Below are 22,794 nucleotides of genomic sequence, written 5' to 3'. Positions count from 1 at the left end.
ATTCATTCATTTATTATTTATTTGTTATTAATTTATAATTATATTAATAAAATTATATTCTTATTTTAAAATTTGTTTATATTTATTTAGATTTATTTATATTGGTTTAAGATTTATTTATTTATTTATTTATTATTTATAAATATATTTATTTATAAATATTTGTAAATATATTTATTTAATATTTATGAATAAATTTATTTAATTTAATTAAATCAAATATCAACTGATGAAATATATATTTTTTATTATATAAATAAATCAAATTTAAATAAATAAAATAATTTTTTAACGAATATAAATTAAGTTCAAACACTTTTAAAAATAAATAAATAAATTATAAATATATATTTAGTCATTCGTATTCCATTGGTAGCAGTGAGTACATGATAACACCTCAGCTCATCATAACTCATTAAAAAAAAAATGCAAAGCAAATTACATGAAAATGCGAGAGCAAATAGCTTTTTCAACTGCAGTCACCACACGCCACCATTGCTGACAAAGTGCCCACAAAAGATTGAGGACACCTTAAAAAGGGTCTTCTTTTTTTTTTTTTTTTGTTAGATGAATTTACTCAACAGCTAGTAAAAATTAATAACCTTATATTTTCCTGCAGGCCAAACAGCTTTTGGTGGGGTAGCACCCTGGGTGGTAGGAAATGAAGGAGTAAAAACATGGAGTAACTATAAAAACCCTCCTGGTTTTTCATGCAGAGGATCAAGTTAAAGAGATTTATCTGGACCTCCCATGAAGATAAGTGAGAGATTAGTCATTAGTTAATCAAATAAAAAAAATGTATAGATTTTCTAACTATGAATTTATAATTTAATTTAATTTAATTAATTTATACAATTAAATAAAATTTAGAATCGAAAAGAAAGAACATTAGAGGACAATGATAGTTGGATGCATTCCTTATTAGTTAGAGAGAGAATTAAGTAGAAATTATCAAATTTAAAATTATATTAAATCCAATGATCAGACATGCGTTTCAACAAATTGAATAAAAATTTTAAATTCGAATCAATTTGGATCAAATTTACAAGTAATTCATAAATGAGATTGGGTTACTATTTATCTTTTCCTTTTGAATGTATCTGGAAAAGGCAAAGGTGAGAGGTGGATGTTAAGGCAAAACTATACATACTCCTGTTTTACTTTTGTAATTTAATTATTTGTAGTTATGAAAATGTAAATATCATATATAGTTGGAGAAACTTTCTAAGTAACTATCAATAAGTAATTGATTCAATTGAGTAGGTTCATCTTTTTTAACGAAAAATTTTTGGATTCGAATTCTATTAGTAATTATTTATTGGGGTTATTTTAAATGTACGATTTGTTATCATTTATTTTAAATTGTTAGATATGATATATCTTATTTATCACTTATTTTATATTATTAAATATGACACATTTTATTTTAATTTAAAAAGACTGAAAAATCTATTTATCTTAAAATTTTTTTGAAACTAAAAAAAAAAAAACTTTCAAGTAGATAGTTTTGCCATTATTTGTGTTTTGGCAGTACAATTTCTCAATTCCACTCTCAGAAAAGACTCTTGAGCAGTAAAATTTCCAACAAAGAAAGGTTAGGAAGCCTATTGATTTTGAACCATAAGTAGAAGTAACAACAAAAAGAAAAATAATTTACCAACAGATGGTTATAGTAAAGAAAAAGTGTTTCTCTTTTTGGATTTGAATACGCGGAAATGGACAAAATTTAGGTGAAATTCTTTATGTAAAGTTTGTGAAATTTTTTAAAAAAGTAATTTAATAAAAATTTTAATGGAATTCAATATGAAAATTAATAATATATAAAAAATTTATTAAAAATATAATTTATATTTTAAATTTGATCGATATTTATTAAATAATAAAAATTTTATTTTTTAAAAAAATATTTATCTAAAAAATATATTAAAATTTTTAAAAAATTTTACATACTTAATATATATAATAAAAACTTTTAATTTACCGAGTTTGATTTTTAATTTTATTTTTTATTTTATCGTTTTTAGCTTAGAATTTTTCAAATTTTACATAAAAAAATTTTTATCTATGTCTTTCCTTGCTAAAAGACTGTGAAAATATAAATTTTCATGAATTCACAAAATCAAACATAAATATATATTTTTTTTTGGATTGATTTAATCGAGAATGTATTGAATAAAATTCACGAACCGTTCTATCACTTAATAAAAAAAAAAAATAACTTTGTGGAAAACTGAAAATGAGAAGATTTGGGGTTGAAAGTTAGAAACCATGCATTCCCTTTGCAAGTATAGCAGAAACAAGGGAAAAGAAAAGACGTGGAAGACGGGAAAAATGGGGATTTCATCTTTCCGAAGATTGGCAAACAAAACCCTGTTTCACTTTCGGGAAAATTTAATCGTGGTTTCGTCATTGTGAGAGCAAACGCAAAGAAACAGCGGGGACAAGGACGTTTGCAGTTCCCATTCCTTCACAATTGCCCTCTCTGTCTGCTCGTTTCTTTCACTGCAGATTCCTTGCAGGGCTTCAGTGATATACTCTTTGGAAATAATTCACAATGTTCCTATTGCCTTCCAATCAAAGATCAAATTCACAAGAATCAAATCAATGACTAATAAAAAAATTTCTGATTAATTAATTTAATCCTTGTCAGATTTTTTTTACATATGAGATTATAATCGAAAAATAAAAAAAAGAGACTGTAATATTAAAATTTGAATCTAAACCTGTTAAATGGCTTGTGATTACATGAATCATCTTAATTAATCTTCAATTCAATCGTTGTTGAGTTTTTGAATCTCCTAAATGCCAAAAAGAGAAGTTAGCTTTGTGCTTTAACAAAAGCCAGCCCAAAATTCTGAACTTTACAATTTTTTTATATCTTTAAGATAAGCAAGTCAAAATGGCCGAAAAAAACTTACAATTCCTTTGAGAATTTACGGCCCAAAAAAAAAAAGAAAAAAGAAAAATGTAGCTGGAACGATGGAATTAGCCATGTGATTGTCGAATCTCATGCAGAAGCAGTCATGAAACCTTTTGAAAAGGTTAAAGAAACTCATGCCTGGCATGGCCTCTGCCTGCCTTACAATCTTTATTGGAAAAGCCATGATTAAGCTTTGCATAAACACTGTTGGCACAACTCTCGACATTCTGCTTTCGACATTCAATAAACCCTGAAGGCACTGCATGTGCTAATAATATCGTAGCCAGCAGGATCAGGGTGGTTAAGAATCCTTCTCTAATATTAGAATAGCATTGAGTTCGACGACCCCACTCATAAACTTAAAGAAAATCACTTTAACCATCAAATTTGTTAGGTATTAAAGATTGCTCTTTCCTTGAATTATTAGGACACTTTGTCTACTACAAGAAATCATGATTACATTCCAGAAAACTAACTTAAATCGGATACCCATTTCCCATTGGTGTCTGTCTCGGCACCACAGATTCATAATTGCTTAGAAGAAACAGGAAATAGATCAGTTGAGTTGAATTATTGTAGTTTCAGAAATTTTCCACGTATAATAATTGATGCTGTTCATTATAGTTACCAACAATTATTACTCTTTGTTACACGTGAAATCTCCCAAACTGTTGATTAATTTTGTGGTTGAAACTTTATCGTTTAGACTGTTGAACAAATCAATGTTAATTTCTTCTCTTGCCAGATGAAAAGTTGTTCAATATATTTGAAAGTATGAATCGTAGCTAATTAGTTTCATTATAATATGCATTTCTTAATCAGAAAAGGTAAAGAATAATAATATGAATGTCAGGAAATTTTGATTATATAAAGTTTTGCACTGAGGCATTGCAAAACTTTATTGTTCTATCATAGCAAGGCCCCAAACGCTGCACACATTTTGGGAGATTTCCAGAATTTCAATTCCTTTCCAATTCCAAAAATATATTTACTTCGTTTTGTGTTTTCTGGTTCCTCGATTTCCCATCTAGAAATAACAGAACCACTAGGGCTGACGGGAAACAGAAAGTTTCCCAAGGAGCCACTGATTCTCGGAAAATTTTGTTCCTGATAACTATGAAGGCTTCACCAGGGAACAACAAATTTGGAAATTTTTAGGAAATTGTGGCGTTTCCAAGACAGGTCATGAAAAGGTATTGACTGTAATTAAATTAGACTTAAACGAATATAATTGCAAAGAAAAATTTTATATGGAATTTGCAAATTTCGAGTTCAAGTTTCAAATGAAATGTAGAAAGAAAGAAAGAAAGTTGCAACTGCATGCAGATTAAGTAAAAAGGAAAATGTACAAATATTTTGAAATTTATATGTTATGATTTATCATTATTTATTTATTTATAAGAACATCAAGAGAAGAAAAAAGTACAAAGCCTTACAAAATTCTACAGCTTGTCTGTAGATTATACTTTTTTTATAGCCATAGCCCACACAGTACAAAGAAGGGCACATGAAGAGCAGGACAAGGACCCAATTTTTTTATCCCAATTCCTACAATGTCCCTGAACCCTGGAGTATTTTACATAACAGAGCAAGCATTAGGGTTCTCATCACTGAAGATCTGAGGAGGGTATGCATAAAACTCTGGAGCATACCTCGGTGGGAAGTAATTGTATTCATTTTTCTTGACTTCCACAGCCACTATGGTCTCTTCTGTCGCACCTTCCGGGGCTGCTGCTGTGTTGGCTTCCGTGCTGTCACCTCCTTTCCTGTCTTTGTTGTCTTCTCCACCGGCTTGTTTCTTTTCTCTGTTACCACTTTCTTCACCTTTTTTCTCTTCTTTGTTGACATCTTTGGCTTTTTCTTCTTCTTTCTTCTTCTCTGGCTCTTGCTTCACTATCAACGCGTGCTTCCCGGTTCTCTTGTACACATACTCTACCAGTTTTGGCGGATCAAACACTCCCTTCACTGTCACCTTTGAACTCTTTAGATCTGGTTCTGCTGATTCTACCCCTGCAAGTTATTTTTTTTCCAGGATAAAGGGGTTTTAAAGACAGTCTTGAAATGGTCCTTTTTGGTATGGGGTAGCTGAGATTTGATGCAGATATTGTAGAATTAAAAAGCATTTTTTACTTCAATTGGACCAAATTGCCCAGAATCTTAATGAATTCTATTAATAAATCAATAAAGAAAAGACATGGTTGGTTGATTTTGAAACGTCAATCAGAGCATAAACTATATATTTTTTTTTTTGGTTCTTAAAGAGATTCAAAAGGTCAAAAGACAATTCCTTGTGATTTTTTTTATAATTGGGGTCACAAATCACGGCTAAAAAAACGATACCAAGATCATTTTTTGATTTCCTTAATACTAACCAAAAAAAAAAAAAAACAAACCTTTCATTCTCTGAATACGTTTTTTTATTTTCTGTGAACAGGCTTCACAATGCATGTGAACCTTGAGCACCACAATGATCACCTGAGGCTGCAAATTCAGGGGGAAAAACCAAACCTTATAAGACCCAGAAATGCTGAAAAATGAATCTTCTAGGAATTGAGAAAAGCTGAAAAACTATTGACATTTTTTTTAGACAAAGCAACAGAAAGAGAGAGTTGGGGAAGGAGGGAAAGACCTCTTCTTTCTTGTCTTCAGGCTTAGGCTTCTCTTTCTCCTCTGCTTTCTTCTCCTCTGGTGCAGGTGGTTTAGGGATAGGTGAAAGAAGCTCAACTTGCCTATGGCTCTTCCTTTGAACTCTCTCAAGAACTTTTAAAGGATCCGCTTTCTCTCCCTTCACCACCACCTTACTACTCTTGCAATCGGTCATTACATCTTCCACCCCTAGAAAACCGAATACAAATGCATTCATTTCATCAAATAAAAAAAAAAAAAAAACACATGAAGAAGTTGGGGTTTTTTAATACCTTCAAAGTCCCTGAGACACCTACGGACTTTGCGTGCGCAGCCTTCGCAATGCATGTAGACCTTCAAGACAATCTCTTGAGGAGGAGCAGGGGATTCACCTTTGGATTCTTTCACATCTTTTGGTTCCTCAGCTTTCTTTTCTTCTTTCTTTTCCTCTGCTGGCTTTTCATCCTGTTTCGCATCCTCTTTCTTTCCATCTTCAGCCTTTTTCTCTTCCATTTTCTTCTCCTCTACTGGTTTCTTCTCTTCCTATCAAAAAAAAAAAAAAAAAAAACCCCAAAATCAGACCCTCCGAATAAACATATTATTAAAAAAAAAAAGAGAAATGGAAAGAGAGTGGTGCAGGCAAGTAGGGAAGAATGCTTTAAGATCATAACCTCCCCCATTATGAAACTGGGTTCAAAGTAGAAAGACTTCGATGATAATGATAAAACTCCTGGAACTTCTTCTTTGAATATCTCTAGTGTTTTCTCTCTGGAGACACTTCACTTTTTGTGTGGTTTTTTTTTTATCTTATTAAACTATGTGCTAGACTTCCCGGTAACATCCGATCTGAAGCTAACGGAGAAAGGGTGGAGGGGAATTTATCATCATCAGAAGTTATGATAGTATGCTACTCACCATTAGTCATGACGACATGATGTGGCATTTTATAAGCGGGCCGGTGGAGTGGAGGAGGGATGAGGTTGAGTCAAATGGAGGCTGCACCGGAGGTTGCGTGCTTTTTTGGACTTTTTATTGGCTGTGGCAGTGGCACTTTGGGAAATCCAATTTTCTACTTGTTTTTCTCAAAATAAGAACAAAATTTTAAAAATTAAAATTATTTTAAAATTATAGTTTTCCATTTAATTCATATTAATTTTTTATTTAATTTAAATTAAATTTAAATATAAATTTAAATATAAATTTAAAAATTTAAAAATTTAAATCAAATCTATAATATTATATATTATAAAAAATTTAAATCAAATCTAAATAGCTCCTCCTAACAATTATAATCTCTAACTTCCTCCGCTCTCGTAGTCTCTTCTCTACTCAGTACAACTCTACTTCCCCGGTCACCGCCGATAATAGATTCCTTCTTAATATATTATTAAAAATTAATACGAAATTATCAATTATTTTTAAAAAATAAAACATATTTATATCTTAAAATCATGATATTTATTAGAGCTTAAATATTGATATTTTTATTTTTAAACCATGATAATTATTAATATTTTAATTTTATTAAAAAATAATTTAAATTGAGATAATTAAAAAAATAATAAAGAATTATTATAGGAGGGAGAAGAGAAACACGCCAACTCTACAAAATGACACAACATGACGACACAACAACCGTTTGATTCAGTGGTTTTTGAAGTACGTGGCATCCATGCAATGTGCCAGATCATTATGACGGGCCCCACCAATACACAGTAGGATATTAATTCAACCATGGCGTGTGATTTGGAAAAAAGTGCCATAAATTTGCCGCCTTTCTGTCTCAGCTGTAGCCTGTAACTGCCCTAAGTTAGGAACAATATAAATGTTGTGGGCTTTATTACAAAATTATCTTAGGGTGTTGTTAAACCCATAATTTATAAACTGATTTTATATAAAATTTTGATGAATCTCACGTAATTTTAAATTATAATTAATTATACAATAATTATTATAAGTGATATGTTTCGACAAATATGAGAAAGTTGGTGAAGGCAGGGAGTGAATTACACGTAAAATTTTTTTCTACGTTCCCTTCAACTGTAATATAATCTCTTGAACCAGAAATACTTTAAATTATAATTACCATGCTTTCAAGCATTTTGAGCATAAATTAACCACCCAACCAAACCTCTTCAAACAAATTAATCCATTAGAAGTTAGGGATCAAGCGGAATTATATGGATTTTTGACATTTGTGGCTCTGATTCATAAGATAAGAAGGGTTTGTGCATGTTTGGATGACAATGAGACATGACTTTGATTTGAATCGATGAAATATTAAATTGAGTTAATGATAAGATTAGTATAGGATGTTAATTTTATATAAAAAAATTATAAATATTAGATTTAATTATCAAATTTATTAAATCTCGTTTTTTAAAAATGATTGTATATATTTAATGTTACGACTTGTTCTATCATTGAAGGAAATATTTATTTTCATTATTCAAACTAAAAGAATCTATTGTTGGGGTGCTTGTAATTTGATTTTAATTGAATTAACTGATTGAATTAATTTAATTTAATTAATCGGTTGGTCAATGAATTAATTTTAGTCCATTAACGAAAATAATTTTACAAGAATTTGATTTTTGGTTAATTCGGTTCAAAAATTGAATCAACTGAATTAACTATAATTTTAATAGAAATATAAAAAAATTCAAATATAAAATAAAAAATATATAAAATGGATCATTTTATTTCATAAGTTGTTAGAGTTTTTAACATAATATTTTAATTTTTGAATATTTTATTAGATAATTTTACTTAATTTATTTAAAATATAAGAAATTAAAATTTTAAAACATAATTTAACTTAAATATTTTATTATTTGATTAACAAAAAAAATTAACCAAACTGATCGAATTAAATTCAATCGATTAATTTTTAAAATTAATAAATTCAATTCAATTAATAAAAAATAAAATAAAATAATTTAATTAATTTAATTTTAAATAATTCGATTCAAAATTAATTAAATTAATCAAATAAACACCTCTACTTACTGTCGCCAACAAAGGGTAAAAAAGTCTGTTGATTTTTAAGCAAACAGTGATTTAGAGACAAAATTTTATCATTCCAATCTTTTTTTCGTACATTGTTTTTGGCCAGATTCATACATTTATGATCAACAAATAATTTTTAATCAGATAATCTAGAAAGTGGTTTAAACTTCTTTTGTTAGATGTCTTTATCTTTCTGGCCAAAGAAAAAGATGTCATTATCTTGATGATAAGCACGAAATTTAACTATATCCTGATAACTAAACCAAAATCTTAAACTATCAAACTCAAGAATCAATTATCAATAAATATAAACTAATTTAGTCAGTTCGACATTGTTAGTTAATGGTTAGGTTAAGTGACTGTGATCACTTCATCAAAACTGGCCTCATTTTAATTATAAATGAGAGATTTTTGGAGTTTGATGATGCAATGTGTTAGTGAACAGATATTAACTTGAATTTAATGAAGAAACGAAGCCAGTTAGTATGGGGTAATATTAAAAATTGAAAGAACAATAATAATAATAATATGTCTTAGGAATCAACTCAGACCACACCAGGATGCTTGAATTAGAAAGCTAAATTAATTGAAGCTGATCTTTAATGTTTGCATCATATTAGCTTGGCAGCTGGATAAGCAAAGCTTCTTCACCTATAAACCAAATATTTAATTTCGTCGGTTTATGCAACCATCCTTAAAAAATGGTATGTAACAGGTCTAATATACAAATCTCAATACTTGATCCTATCTTCAATATGAGTAGCTAGATCATTGCAGCTGGATCACGCTGCTTCTATAAATTTATCAGTGCAGCTTATAACAGCCTCACCGTAAGCAAGCGAGAAACCAATGCTAAATGTTCTTATTCAGTAAGAAAAGAAAAGACATGGACTCACATTATGGCTTGCTTTAGCCTGAAATCAAGCCAATGTAAGTAACTCCTGCTAAAAAAAAGAAACTCATTGGGAAGACAAAATTTTTCCTTTGCTTAAGGTACAGGCAGGATAGAGTTTGTTGGGGGTAATTTTTTTGTTCATCACGTAAAAAGAGAGGAACATCGTCCTGGCATATGACAAAGTTAATGTCGAATCAAATTTATTTTTCATCTTACACTTTACAGGTTAATTTGTGACATAAAGCAGTGTCGAATCAAGTTTATGTTTCATTGTACAAGACTATCCTCCAGGAAATAGTAAAAACCCTGAATTCCTTTATGGGAAATAATTAAGTTACCATTCCCCACCACCATATCTCTTATAGTACGAGCGAGTTATAATAGAAAATGACTTGTCTCTGTCTAGGATATTTTTGCAAGATTTATGCGAAACAGGAAGTAATTATATGTACCGTGGATGTTCCATTTTACTCTTTGGCTGCAGAACCTAATTTCTCCATTGCATTGACTGTCTGGAAAGCTCAGTATCCGAAGAAATGGTATCCCCTGGAAAACCAATTAATAATGCATGTGTGATTATTGAACCTTTTCAGCAATGATATAGAGTGGTTTTTCCATTCTGGGGTATGACCCTGTGCCACAAATCGCCATAAGTCATTGGCTTTTTCAGCAGGATATCTCGGAAATTACCTAAGTAGAGATCCCTGTCCTCCGCCATCAAATCAAAATCTGCTGTGGCCCTTAGTCTTTTAGAGCAGTCAAGAACCATAGCTTTCTTTTCTGGATTCAGTTAAACAGGTTAAAAACCATCATATTTTTTATTTAGCACAAATTTCCTGATTCAACTAACTACTATATGTATTTGGAATTATAGTTGCGATGTCTATTGTTAAGTATCCTACTTAACAGTATTTGACAGCAGCTCGAGTCTAAAATATAAAATCATATAAAATCTAACATTTAACAAATGTAGATAATGCTACTTAACAAATCCCTTCAAGTAATATAGAGAGATAACAAGCAGAAAAAACAAAATAAATTTGAGTTTTGATACCATATTAAACATGAACCTAAAACAAGTATGATCTATCAATGGAATTTAGTTTGATTTACTATCAATAATGACAATGGGAGAAACAAATTGAAACAACACTGTGGCAACAGAAAGCAATACCAACTACCCCACAAATGCTTTTGTCTTGTAAGCCACTTTCTTACCAAGATTCTAAGGAAAAGAACCAACATGCATGCATTGGTAAATTAGTAAAATTACCCCTGGAAAGGTATGATTGATCTCTCTCAACAGGGCCTACAGCTTCCACACCGACTCACATTTCATGAGCCCGTTTACGGGATTGACATTTCCTGTTTTCCATGTGAGTGTCTAATTCAAGCCAAAAAACAACCAGACCGACTCACTTTTTCATCAAAACCAAAAAAAAAAAAAAATCATCAAATTCTTGAATTAAATTTGTACACATGGAGTGAGGCAAATGGTGTTGACCCCCAATTTTATTTGTTACAGTGAGTTGGGATCATATGAGCCACCAAAAGAAAATCATTTGAGCTAACTTTAATCTTTGGTTCAAAATCATAAAGCGGATTGAGATGAGCAGTCTAGAGGGCAAAAGAACTTGTAGTAGCGTCATTGGGCCTCTATTTTGGGCTAAGTGGCCAACTGGAAGGCCAGAAGCCATTCATCTTTCTCTTTATGTCTATTCTCCTGGGCTCACGTGCCCCATTAAAAAAGAGCATCAAAAAGGAAAGTGGGGTTGGAACCTTAATGGCAAACAGCACTAATCAAAATCAAACAATACCATTAATCTAAGAACTGAACATTCAATTGTGTTTTCTTATCAATCAACCGACGAAGAAAAAGATAAGATTCGTTTCATGTTGTATAATTCAACCAATGTAATTGTCTTGAGTCACAATAATGGAGTGATGTCATACGATTTGTCTCCTTGAATCTGAATCATTGTCAAAAAAGATCGAGTTCGCTGTGTATGTATTGAAGATGATCGGATGCAAAATTGAAATTACACCTTTTGAAAATGCTTGAACAGGTTGATATAGGATAAGGGTGACTTCCAAATTTATAAATGAAAGTGCAAAATAATGTACTCTTCAACCAACAAAGATAAAAAGAAAAACGAAGGAATAGGGGGAAACAAAAGAGTTAAAAAAAAAAAAATGACAAGACCAGGTGTCTATGATGATATTATCTGAAATACACCGAAAGTGGCATCAGGTGTTGTCGCAGTACATACAGGTGTCGAATATCAATGATTTACCCTTTGGCGAGTTCTTGCTTTCATCTAAGAACAAACGGAGACTCAGACAAGAGTCAACAGGAATTGGCATTTCAGACAGAAGAAGAGATAGACATGGCCGTACTAATCATATGATCCAAAGAGGCTAAAGTGTTACTCATTCATTGTCAGTGAAAAGCCTAACATAGCATGGTAAAATTATTTGATTGGACTTGCATTTGATGATATTATTGTGGAGCTGGCCCCCTTTGGTCCCACTTTTAACATGGGGTAGAATCATACAGGTAAAGCAGCAGCCACCAGTCCAACCCCAATCTGGAGCGTCATGGCAAGCTTTTTTCTAAGGCCCCTCGACACTCCACACATGCATCAGTCAGTACCACCATTTTCTTGCCTCCAATGCTCAAAATCACAAGAAAGGCTAAAACGGATGTGACGCTTCTTTGCATTTGTACAATGGCCGTCAATGGAGAGGAGGAAGTCTTGTGACTTATGAAGAAGAGTGTAATGTGTATGGCATCGTACCATAGGATTATGTTTTCTTCGAAGGGTAAGTGTTAATAGAAGACTTTCAAGTGCATGACAGAGGGACATAGCCCAGCAAATATAGTTTGCTATAGCTGTGGGCTGGGTTTTAGCTCATTTGCACAAGACCAAAGTTTTGTTTGTCGAATATTATAGAGCGTGGCCTACAGGCCAGGGCATGAAGCAGCTCAATCGTCAGGGTCCCAGGCGGAGACCCCAATGGTTATAATCTTCAATTCAATGGGGGCAGCATTAACAAAAACGTTTGACAATAAGATATCTCGACAAGCTGTTTAAAATAGGCACGCTTTCCACTTGGCTAATAGACAACTAAGATAAGGGTTAAGGGGTTCATTTGCAATTGCAAAATAACAAAGCCCTGAATGATAAACCGTTCATGAAGGATGATGGTATAAATTTTAATCTTTACAATTTCTTTTTCTATTTTTTGACTTTTTTTTAATAAAAATTGGTTGTGGCGTGTTTCAATCAGCACTGCTTCTTTCTTTCTCTTTAATTTGAGGGGAAAAAAAAAGAAATTGGCGGACAACTGGTAAAGTGATAATCTGCATTATTGAAGGAGATAGAAAGGGATCTTTTTATTTACTTAAATTATTCATTAAGAAGTTTTAAAGCTGGAATGTAACCCATGCCCAAAACCCTAGAACAATACTAAAAAAAACATGGCTTCTTTTCATAAAATTGAATGTAGTTTCCTTTTTTTTTTTAATTAATCCTTTCCACCAAAATATATATATATATGGTCACTTCTGAAAAGCAAGCTGCAGCCTATAGACAGGGACCTGAAATAGCTTGCATAAGCCTGGTATGAATCCAAAAGAAATGGCGTTTCCTAGTGTAGTTTTAATGTCAAAAAAGCCCTGACTTGAGCTATCCAAGAAACACACACTCTCTCTCCAATCCAACACTATCCCATCCTTACCTTCTTCTTCAACGATGAGATGCTTCTCTTGAAAGTTGAGACAAAGAACCAACAAAACACGCCCGAGAATAAATTTCAAGGAAAAAGCTTGGAAGTTTGAAGAGAAAGAAAGAGAAAAGCCCAAAATGAAGGTCAAGAAGAAAGGCAGAGTTTACCCTTCTGTATCTTCACTTCCACCTTCCTCACCAGCTTCATACTGAGATCCTAACTCTGTGTTTAAGCTTGTCCCTGTATCAATTCTAGCTCTAGCCTCAGCTCTCCCACCCCAAGACCGAGAAGTCTTGGCTTACATGATAATAAGGTCCATCATTTCCACCTCTAATCCATCTACCCTCACCCTTCAACCTAAGAACAAGTGCAAGAAAGGCAAAGTCCCTCTTTTTCAATGTGGGTGCTTCGATTGTTACACCAGGTTTTTGCACAGATGGGATTCTTCACCCAACAGGGACCTCATTCATCAAGTTATTGAGGCCTTTGAGGACCATTTGATGCAAAATGAGGCTTCCAAGAAACACTTTAAAGACGCCAGCAGGAAGAAAGATAAGGTAATACTGAGCATTGACGAATCCAATGGAGTATCTGTTAATCCATTGCAAAGAGAGCAGTCCCAAGATGGTGAAATATCGATGGTTGAAAGTGAGCGCTTGGTGGAGGCTGAAAATAGGGGTGGCTGTGAACAAGAAGAAGAAGATAGTGTGGGTGACGAAGTGACAGGAAACCTGGAAATGGAGGTGGTGGCTGTAGCAACTGGTGTTAGCCACAAGGGTTTGGCCAGGAAGGTTTTACCAGACGTGGTGGGGTTCTTCAACTCTCGATTGTGGAACCTGTGGGGTCAGAGTATCTAGGAGGTAGTAATTTCTTTTACCATTTTCTCGAGAAAGTTGATTCTGTTTTTGCTTTCATTACTGTTGTCACATGAAATTTTTGGGAGATACGAAGTTTGGCTCTGTTGTCACCTGTCAGTCAAATTAGTTGTATAGTTTACAGGGCTAAAGTGCTAAAAGCTAGTGGCTTAGGAGAGCACATTGTAGCTTACATAGGCTAATCATATTTCATCATTACAGTTGGCAATGCCTTAATTTTGATTTCGATGCGAAATCTTGGTTACTTTTATTCTTTCCTTCGGTGCATTTTGAGTAGATTCTGGACAAGTTATTATCAATCCACTAGAGCCCATTTCAGGAAAACGGTTCATTTCTGTCAGGTTTGCTCACCTTAGACGGTATCCTTTGCCTTTGGCAAATGCGTGAACAGGAGAGTCCGAGGCCCCCAAACTGGCTACTTGTTCGACAGACAATTAGACATCGATGATGGTTGACAAATTACAAGTTCGGAATACTTGTTCCCCAGGAGACTATGACTTGAATCATATGAAGCTCCTTGACCAGGAGAACAACAGACGCACCAATGACTATCAGACGTACAGACTTCAATTTCCACCTGAAACCTGTAGCTGTAAATTTTGCTCCAAATCATTTGGAATGAACCTTAACCGGTTGACTGTTGTCCAATGCAAGAATTCAGGACTCTGCAGCAATGCTGCATTGAAACTCGCAGAGCAGTTCAAGAGAAAGTACATACGGTTCATTTCTTGTTACTTTAACAAGCTTTGGTGCTGCCATGGACATGGTTACCTTAATTGAATTCTGGCAGGAGCTCAACTCCATAACTGCAACTTGTGCTTTGTTTGGATGGTCGATGGAAATGGATTCTCATTTCCTCATCATGTTGATGATGTCATTTTGAAACTGAATCTCTTGAATGCTGATCAAGTCATCACATCGATGATGCCATCCTAGGGAGTTTTTTCCGACGTTAGGATATTTTAAGTTATTTATTCTTTAATAGGAGTAATTTTAAACTTATTTACCTAAGGTACTCTAAGCCACATCATCAACTCTTTCCTTCAAGCCTTTTCTTTCTCTTTCTATCTGCTGTGTTTTTGTCAAAATTCTCATGAAGAAAAAGGATTGAAGAAACCCATGATGTAATGGATTGAACTGAGGGATAAGGTTGATGTTTTCTTCTCAGGAGATTTATCAAATAATGGAGATTTACGAGATATTATATATCTTAGGTATTCCCTTTTCCTGTTTCAAATGATATCTAAATATTTGTTGAAAATTCTTGTTTATTAAAACTCAGATCCAAGAACTCAAGTGTCCATTAAGCAATATAGGAGATAAACCGTCAAAACTCCCCTAGTTCTTCTAAAAAAATTAAAGTTAAAAAGGTCAGGCACATTTGGACCTTCACCATGCAAATAGCAACTTTGAGTTCTTCCATAGAAAAGAGAATCTCCAAACAACCATCTTCATGCACAGATAACAGTCTGAATTTCAAGTTAGTTACCACCTACTTATGCCACCAATCAGCAGTAAAATGTTCCTTGGAGAAATCGAAAACCAATGCCTTAAACAGTTCTATGCTCTGAGATCTCCACACCATTATCAACAAGCCCCAGGATGACACTTCTTGCTCTAACTCTGACATTACTAATAAATAGTTAGTATTTTTAGCCTTTCATTCAGCCACAAAACTCAACTTCTGCTTCCAAATCAATTCCCTAATTTTCTAATTGATCAAATTGTGCTCACCCTTACCTCCCTCTTTATTTTGCATGATTTTTTTTTTTTTTTACGTATATCTCCTTTGGGAAAGGATATAAAAGCTATTTTTTTCAATGCTTGAGTCTTCTGAAAACCATCAATCATATATATAAGAGAGACATTGACATTCAGAGTCTTGGTTACAATTCCACGTTTTCTTACCATCATAGCCACATGATTAATTATTACATGTAAAATATACTATCAGTTTCATGAACGCAAAGCAAATCCTGCTCATATAGATGAACATGTAACTATAACACCATAGTCCTAAGAAAGAACATCGATGTTCATAACAATCAAGAAAATTAAGAAGGAAAAAAACAAAAGAGAAAAATCATGGTAATTGAAGTTAAATCAGATATAGATGTAATACTCTGGGCAAGGAATTAAAATTTTATTTTAAGTTGACAAATATAGATGTATCATTGAAGAATAGATAAAAGGATCAAATGCATCAATCTTCTTCACCCAATATACCAATATTATAATTACTATAACATATGAATGAGAGAGGTTTCATGTTGGGGTTAGAATCACCTCTTCATCCTTGTATATACCAAAGCTCCTCGTTGAGATGATACCAGCTATGCATATAACTAAACTAATAGCAAGCCAAACCTTGATAACTATCCATCTTCCCCTTCCGCAACCTACCTCACTGGCAGTTCTCTTCTCTGCCATGGTTGCCACCTTGATTCCTCCTCTCCCTACATTCTCAGCACATGGAGAAGAAGAAGAGGTCGAGAAAGAACTATGGGAATATGAAGGGGGCAAAAGCTCTTTTCTTCCCCAAGTTTCATCCTCATAATTGTCAGATTCATAAGAGAAAACTGACCTTACTTCACTCTCTTGAACCAAACCAATATCCAAGCCACCGCATGTCACTTCATCTCTTCCAAAACCCACCTCAGTTACACCATATACTTCTTCGAAGAGCCGTCTTCCCTTCAACTTACCACTCTCAATGGCTGCCCTTCTCTCGTTGATTATCTCTTCAACTGCCAAGTCATTGGTTCTCACTTTCCATGCTATTTCCTTCGAGGGACGAGAAATTCTACGCTGAACTGAAGACATAAGTTTTCTGGGAGAGTTGTCGAGCAGTCCAAGTGCTTCAATCATTTTACTTGAGCCTGTTGAACTTCGATACATGGTTTTTCCTGTTCTTTTCTTTATTAAGTTCCATTCCTGTTCCAAATTCTTGATAAGCTGGTGCAGTTTTTGGTCATCAGTTTCTTCTTCATCTATACCAGGTCTTTCCATTCTGTGGGTCTCTTCCTTTTTTGCTTTCTATCATAACTTTGCGCACTTTGTGGGGCTTTTGAATAATGGATTAGAGACTTTGCTTTTGATGAGATTATAGCGGGGGAAATCCACCCACGCTTTGGTTTATAAAAAATTTGAATTTGATTATTGGATTCCGAGTATATCTTGGATTGAAAAGAAAATTTGAGGCAAAAACCACCCACCACTGGATGATCATGGACCAGCATATTTTTGGGATAGTCATTCTTTTCGTGGCTTCTTTGTGTTTCAATGGAGAATTGTCTTCCTGTAGTTTTCACTGCCTTCCTCTTTTCAATATAATTTTCACCACTTTTCTTTATGATTGCCATTTAGTGTAAAAAATTGTTAAAGCATTGATTTTGAAGCATCAATTCCCAGGCAAATGAGCTAAACCAATACATAACGATCCAACTCCTGAAAAATTTTAGGATCTACTCCAGCATTGTCATCATCAATGCAACTTCGTTGAATATTGTCCACGACTGCATGGTTGTATACTTTAAACATTTCCAGCAATTTGTCATCATAATATTACTTTTGTGGGGCTGTCGAGCACTGATGTTTTAACACAGCGGCACCATTGCCTACCACCATTGAATAAAGTAATTTGCTTTCCCTTGTAATTAGACAGAATGTGCCACTTTTCCAGCAAAATTTTTATCCCCACCACATAACAGCAGCTCCTGCAGTGACTTTTAGGAAGCGGCCTTGGATCTCGATGATCATTGATCCCTGGAATTATCCCCACGGCAATTGCATTTGCTACCTTGTCATAGACCCAGTGGAAAACGAACCAGTACAACTTACCTTCAATATCTCAGCACTACAGTTAGAGAATGCAACATGCAGCATTTATCAATTGTAGTCACCGAATAAAAAGGGCCCCCAACATTAAATTCTATATATCATGATTCATTAGCAACAGTGTTGGCTCCAAATTCTTTTAAGGAAGATTAAAAGTTCCAAGTTTTCCGGGGTTTCAGTTTTAGGCAACAATGTCAACACTTAATTGTTTGCCATCCTATAATAGCTTCAACAGCAAGCTAACTTCCCCTTAATAGCAATAGCCAGTGAAGGAGGCCAAAAGTTAACACGCCTAAGTTACGATTTTACATGTCATCGTTGATCAAAGCTGCTTGGCTTCCGGTGTTAGGCTCTGATATGTCCTCTATCAAGCCTTTCCCATCCATGGCATCGAAGAAGAAGAAATTCTTGAGTGGATCCCCTTTGCCTGATATTGCTTTAATCACCTCCTACATCATTCAACAGTCAATCACATTGAATTAACATACTTATAGCAGTAATTAATTATTTAAATAGATAAAGGAAAAAATTGCCATAAATTGAACCTGTCCAAGGATGCCTCCAATGATGGCACAAACTGGAGGGAACTCCCTTGTACCTATTAGAAGTCTTTCTAGGAGTGCATCAGGTACTTGAGACTCACTCAGTGACTGCAATAAATTAATATAAACATAAGTATGAAGACGCAACACACTACTAGGCAATGCAGATGACAAATGCTCAGTACCATACATTTGTTTCACAAAGTTCCTTTCTAAGCTTCAAAATACCAGGAAGATCAGCAATTGAGGTTTCTCCTGGATTACGATCTTCAACATCTTCGAATAGCTCTATCACTGAAAGCACATAGGTAAATTATATCACCCGTCGTATGAATATAGGCAAGTCCAAAAGCAATGATTATAAGTAAACCTGGTGTCACAATTTTGAAATGAAGATGTAAAAATTAAGCATATTTTCCTTGTTCTTGGCTTGGAATAGAAGTAATTTGTGGAATTTGCTTCTTATTGCAAACATGCATGAATAAAAAGAAGGGAACACCGTATTTAACAAACAAACTCAATAAGGTAAAATGGCACATCAGGCCAGTATAAGCGTACAAAAGGGAAACCTAGGTTTTTCCTACAACAAATATAGTTATCAGATTCAAATTCTAGTTCCTTTTGATTTAGTTCTCCCTTATTTACTTCTGTAAAATGCAAAAACAGTATATTAGCATACCTCTCATAGCAAAGTAAAGCTTTGACACTCTTCTGGGAAGTGCTCTCCAAGGTACCGAAATGGCTTCCTGCAGTAGAAGAGAATGTACTTACTGCAATAACATGCATACTATTCGGTGGCAAATTATTACATGCTAATCTCATGACATCTGGTACAGCATGGAACATTATGAGCTAAGGTAGATTATAGGAGTATGTCTGTAGGTATAGTTACTGATACTAATCATTGTTCAGAACGAGCACAAAGCATTTCAGACCTCAAAGCTTGGGTATTCTAGTTGGCATTCAATGGTTTCCTCCTGTTTTTTCTGTAAAAAAAAGGTAAACACATCTGTCAACAGATCAGGGTATTTAAAAGCATTAAATGCTTGGAGTACACATGATATGGCCAACTAAGAGTTAAACTAAAAAAGATGAAGAAAATATACAAGAAGCACAGGATTAGTTCATAACAAGACCAAGTTCAACAGCAACTCAGTAGAAATTCACAAGATTAGTACCAACAATTGCATTGCTAATTCATTAATCTGGAGATATTTCTGGTCCTTCATTTGCTAGAAAGAGTTATGTATGAATGCCGTATATAGGAAATGCAGAGTGCACTTTGACATGTGCGATGACTAGTAGAAAATGAGCACTAGAGTGCTGGCTTGTCACCAACATCAAATTCTTAGCAAAGTTGGAAAAATATAGTACTGCCAAGAGTTGCCATTAAGTTTGATGCTTGGGAAAGATTAAATATAATGCATCTTGCAAAACAAAATAACATAGATGTAGAAGGGACAAAGCCACAGTTTTTATACTAAAATTATATAACTTATAAAACTTCAGAAAAACACTTGTAAAAGGAATACTAAAACTAGTTCAATGTGTCATTTTATCACCTTAGAATATTTATAGTCCTGTAAATCAACAAATATTTCACCACAAGAACCTCTACAGTCAACTGTATAAAATGCTACACGCTTTGATAACTTCCGGCACTTCTGATTGATCAATTTCTGCAATGAAAGAAAAGTCAGTCACAAGTTGAAGGATAAAGAATGCAGGCATCAAAATATGCTGAAACATATAGATAAACATATCATCAACAGGCTATAAGATCCATCAAGAATGATATAATCTAATACCTTTTTTGCAAGAGAGCAGCAACTAATGACCACAGTATCAAACTTTTCAAAGAATTCAACACCAAATGTTGATATATCACCTACAAGCCCCCCAAAAGAAAGAGATTTCACTCAAAAGCTTGCAGTTAGTTACGAAGAAAGCAGTATTCAACTTAGTACTCATAAAGGGAACAAAAATGCACAAAATTTACAGGCATTGCTAATTTTTCACCGTATGCTACATGAAACCACAAAGAAGATGCCAAAAAAGAAAGGAAAAGGCTGACCTTTTTCTACAGATACATGAACCATGTGGTTGAATTCTTTCAAAGAATCACAACAGACCTCAGCAAGAGTTTTCCCCTGGTACGGATTTTCATCAGGCAGTATCAAGAAATTCGCAGACAAAGCTTCCTCAGCAACTACCCGGTCATCCACCAATGTCACACTACCAACTCCTGCCAATACAATGTTCTTGCAAAACTACACATACCCACAAATTTAAACATATATTAATAAAACGATAACAAAAATTCCAATAACAGAGCAAGCAAAACGAAGTTGTACCTCAGCAACAGTCCCTTTCATTCCATAGACTAGTATATGAGATTTACTTAGTCTAAAACGCAAAAAAAAAAAAAAAAGAAAAGAAAGAAAAACATATGAATAATGAAAATTTAATAAAAGAAATTCAAAGAATAATAAAAAAAAGGTAAAAAAAAAAAATAAAATTACCTTCTTTGAGCATCAGCACCCCAAACCCTAATTTGGCGATCATAAAGAGCAGTCTCCTGCTCTGTCAACTCCTCCCCGTCCATTTCAAGCTTTGAACTTTTTAATCCCAACAAAAAAAAAAAAGGATCAAAAACAGAAATAGAAACCCTGAAAACCCTAAATTTAGCTTCAAAGCAAACCAAGTTTTTGCAGTGTCAAAAAATAAAAGAGGCGACTTTTAAAAAAAGGTGTCAGTCAAGCTTTCATCTTTCTCCATTTGAATCAGCACGAGTGGGAGCAGTGCTTGGGTATTGGTTGATGTTTTTGTGGGTTTAGGCCATTAGACCAAAAGGGCCGAAACATGGTTGATTTGTCAAAGTGGGACTTTATTCTTTGAAGACCCGTTGGTTTCTTTTGTTTCCTCATGTTATATATGCTAATCTCATTTTTAGATTTTCAAATTATTTGATTTTGATGCACGACAAAAATTAAATAATGCTTGAACTTTTTAATCTCAATTGAAATTTTTTAAAAATATATATGTTATTTGGAAAAGAGGGATTCGAGTTTTATTTTTATGAATCATATGCTAACCATTGAATTAAATATTCAAATGTCCGTTATTTTAATATTTGATTCAATTTATTCTAATTAATGATTTATCAAATAAAAAAATTTGACCTAATCTCCTTTTCACATAAGAAAATTCTCCATAATTGTTAAAAAAAATTTTTTAAAAAGAAATAGTTTTGTTTATCTAATCATGAAGTTTCATCAAATGGATTGATCACTGATTAAGTTATACTTAACCAAGCAGCTTGTACACAATGTTGCTGCTAGCAAATGCCTCCGCTGCTTGATCCTTAAATTATTATGAAATCAAATTTAAAATTTAATTTAATTAATTTACACATTTTAAATTGACATTGAACCAATCTAAGATTTATATTTTAGTATCGACAATTTTTTTTTCGCATTCTCATACTGCAAACTCCTTTTAACTTGCCTAGAGCATATTGGAATCAGCAACTCTATCGACCAAAGAATCCAGTCCTTTCGATTCTTCAACAATCTGCAGTAGTTGCTTCAGCCCTACAAATTAACTGTAGCTAGGGGCTTCTTGCTAAACGGTGAACCTTACCAGCATCTTGTTGATTATTCTGATGCTTCAAATTCTTTTGGCATGGTCACTTTGTTTTATATAATCCATCCATCTTCTTCAGCAAATGCCAATGGAGTTCTCAAATAGACCCTTTGGTGCTTTATAAATATTGATTAAGGTTAAGTTAAATTATTACTTTTGTGACAATTAGTACTAGAATCATGGAACTGTTGCCCCTAAGTGTCAATAGTAGAGCTCATAAACTTGAAAAAAATTTTTAAAAATAAACTCTACTTAATCCGATTTGATTAAGAAAAATCAATAATTTGAATCCATTTAACTTGATTCCGAAATTACTTAATTATCAAAATTGAATGATCCAATTCAAAAAATATATTCAAATTGAAAATAATTAAAATTTGAAATAATTCAAATTTTTTTCTACTCGAAATGATTCTATCCAAACCTGACTCAACCGAAGTGTTTCTTTTTCTTCTCATTTTTATTTTTCAGTATTTTATTACTGATGTTGACTGCCCCTCTAGGTCTCCCTCTAACTGGGTAGAATAGGTGACAGAAGGGTCAATGCATGGTTGATATGCTTGTTGATTTTTTTTTCTTGTTCAATGATTTTCACCATGAACCCTATTTGCGACACATTGAAACCTGGATAACATGCGACCCTCTAGCCAGTTGACCACAATTTCTTTCATGGTAGTGCTTAGTTGGCTGAAAGCAATTTGAAGCACCATCTTTTTT

General features: G+C 33.4%; 3 protein-coding genes across 4 annotated transcripts; 1 reads left to right on the top strand and 2 right to left on the bottom strand.

The window, feature by feature from the left end:
* Positions 1-4,272: 4,272 nt before the first annotated feature.
* On the bottom strand, positions 4,273-6,545 carry LOC111317967 (heavy metal-associated isoprenylated plant protein 7-like). Of its 2 annotated transcripts, none has more exons than XM_022920519.2 (5): positions 6,217-6,545; positions 5,839-6,088; positions 5,550-5,755; positions 5,314-5,401; positions 4,273-4,930 (listed from the first exon to the last, which is right to left on the bottom strand). In XM_022920519.2, the coding sequence occupies exons 1-5, from the start codon at positions 6,223-6,225 to the stop codon at positions 4,497-4,499; spliced, it is 987 nt and encodes a 328-aa protein (XP_022776254.2). In that variant the 5' UTR covers positions 6,226-6,545; the 3' UTR covers positions 4,273-4,496. The 2 variants fall into 2 exon arrangements, with proteins under 2 accessions (XP_022776254.2, XP_089622221.1); XM_089766095.1 differs by having other exon boundaries at positions 6,461-6,545.
* A 6,370-nt stretch (positions 6,546-12,915) lies between these two features.
* LOC111317958 (uncharacterized) lies at positions 12,916-15,292 on the top strand. Its single transcript, XM_022920506.2, has 2 exons — positions 12,916-14,038; positions 14,395-15,292. Exon 1 carries the CDS (start codon positions 13,481-13,483, stop codon positions 14,033-14,035), a length of 555 nt encoding a protein of 184 aa, XP_022776241.2. The 5' UTR covers positions 12,916-13,480; the 3' UTR covers positions 14,036-14,038; positions 14,395-15,292.
* A 2,667-nt stretch (positions 15,293-17,959) lies between these two features.
* Positions 17,960-21,275, bottom strand: LOC111313957 (SUMO-activating enzyme subunit 1B-1-like). The gene is made up of 10 exons (XM_022914865.2): positions 20,955-21,275; positions 20,787-20,838; positions 20,507-20,702; positions 20,241-20,320; positions 19,995-20,111; positions 19,368-19,418; positions 19,112-19,178; positions 18,623-18,726; positions 18,436-18,540; positions 17,960-18,339 (listed from the first exon to the last, which is right to left on the bottom strand). The coding sequence occupies exons 1-10, from the start codon at positions 21,035-21,037 to the stop codon at positions 18,196-18,198; spliced, it is 999 nt and encodes a 332-aa protein (XP_022770600.2). The 5' UTR covers positions 21,038-21,275; the 3' UTR covers positions 17,960-18,195.
* Positions 21,276-22,794: the final 1,519 nt, after the last annotated feature.

Source organism: Durio zibethinus, chromosome 9 (assembly GCF_047325235.1).
Source record: "Durio zibethinus cultivar Kanyao isolate XHJ-2024 chromosome 9, ASM4732523v1, whole genome shotgun sequence".
NCBI classification, from domain to species: Eukaryota; Viridiplantae; Streptophyta; class Magnoliopsida; order Malvales; family Malvaceae; genus Durio; species Durio zibethinus.
This window is presented reverse-complemented; position numbering and strand designations above follow the sequence as displayed.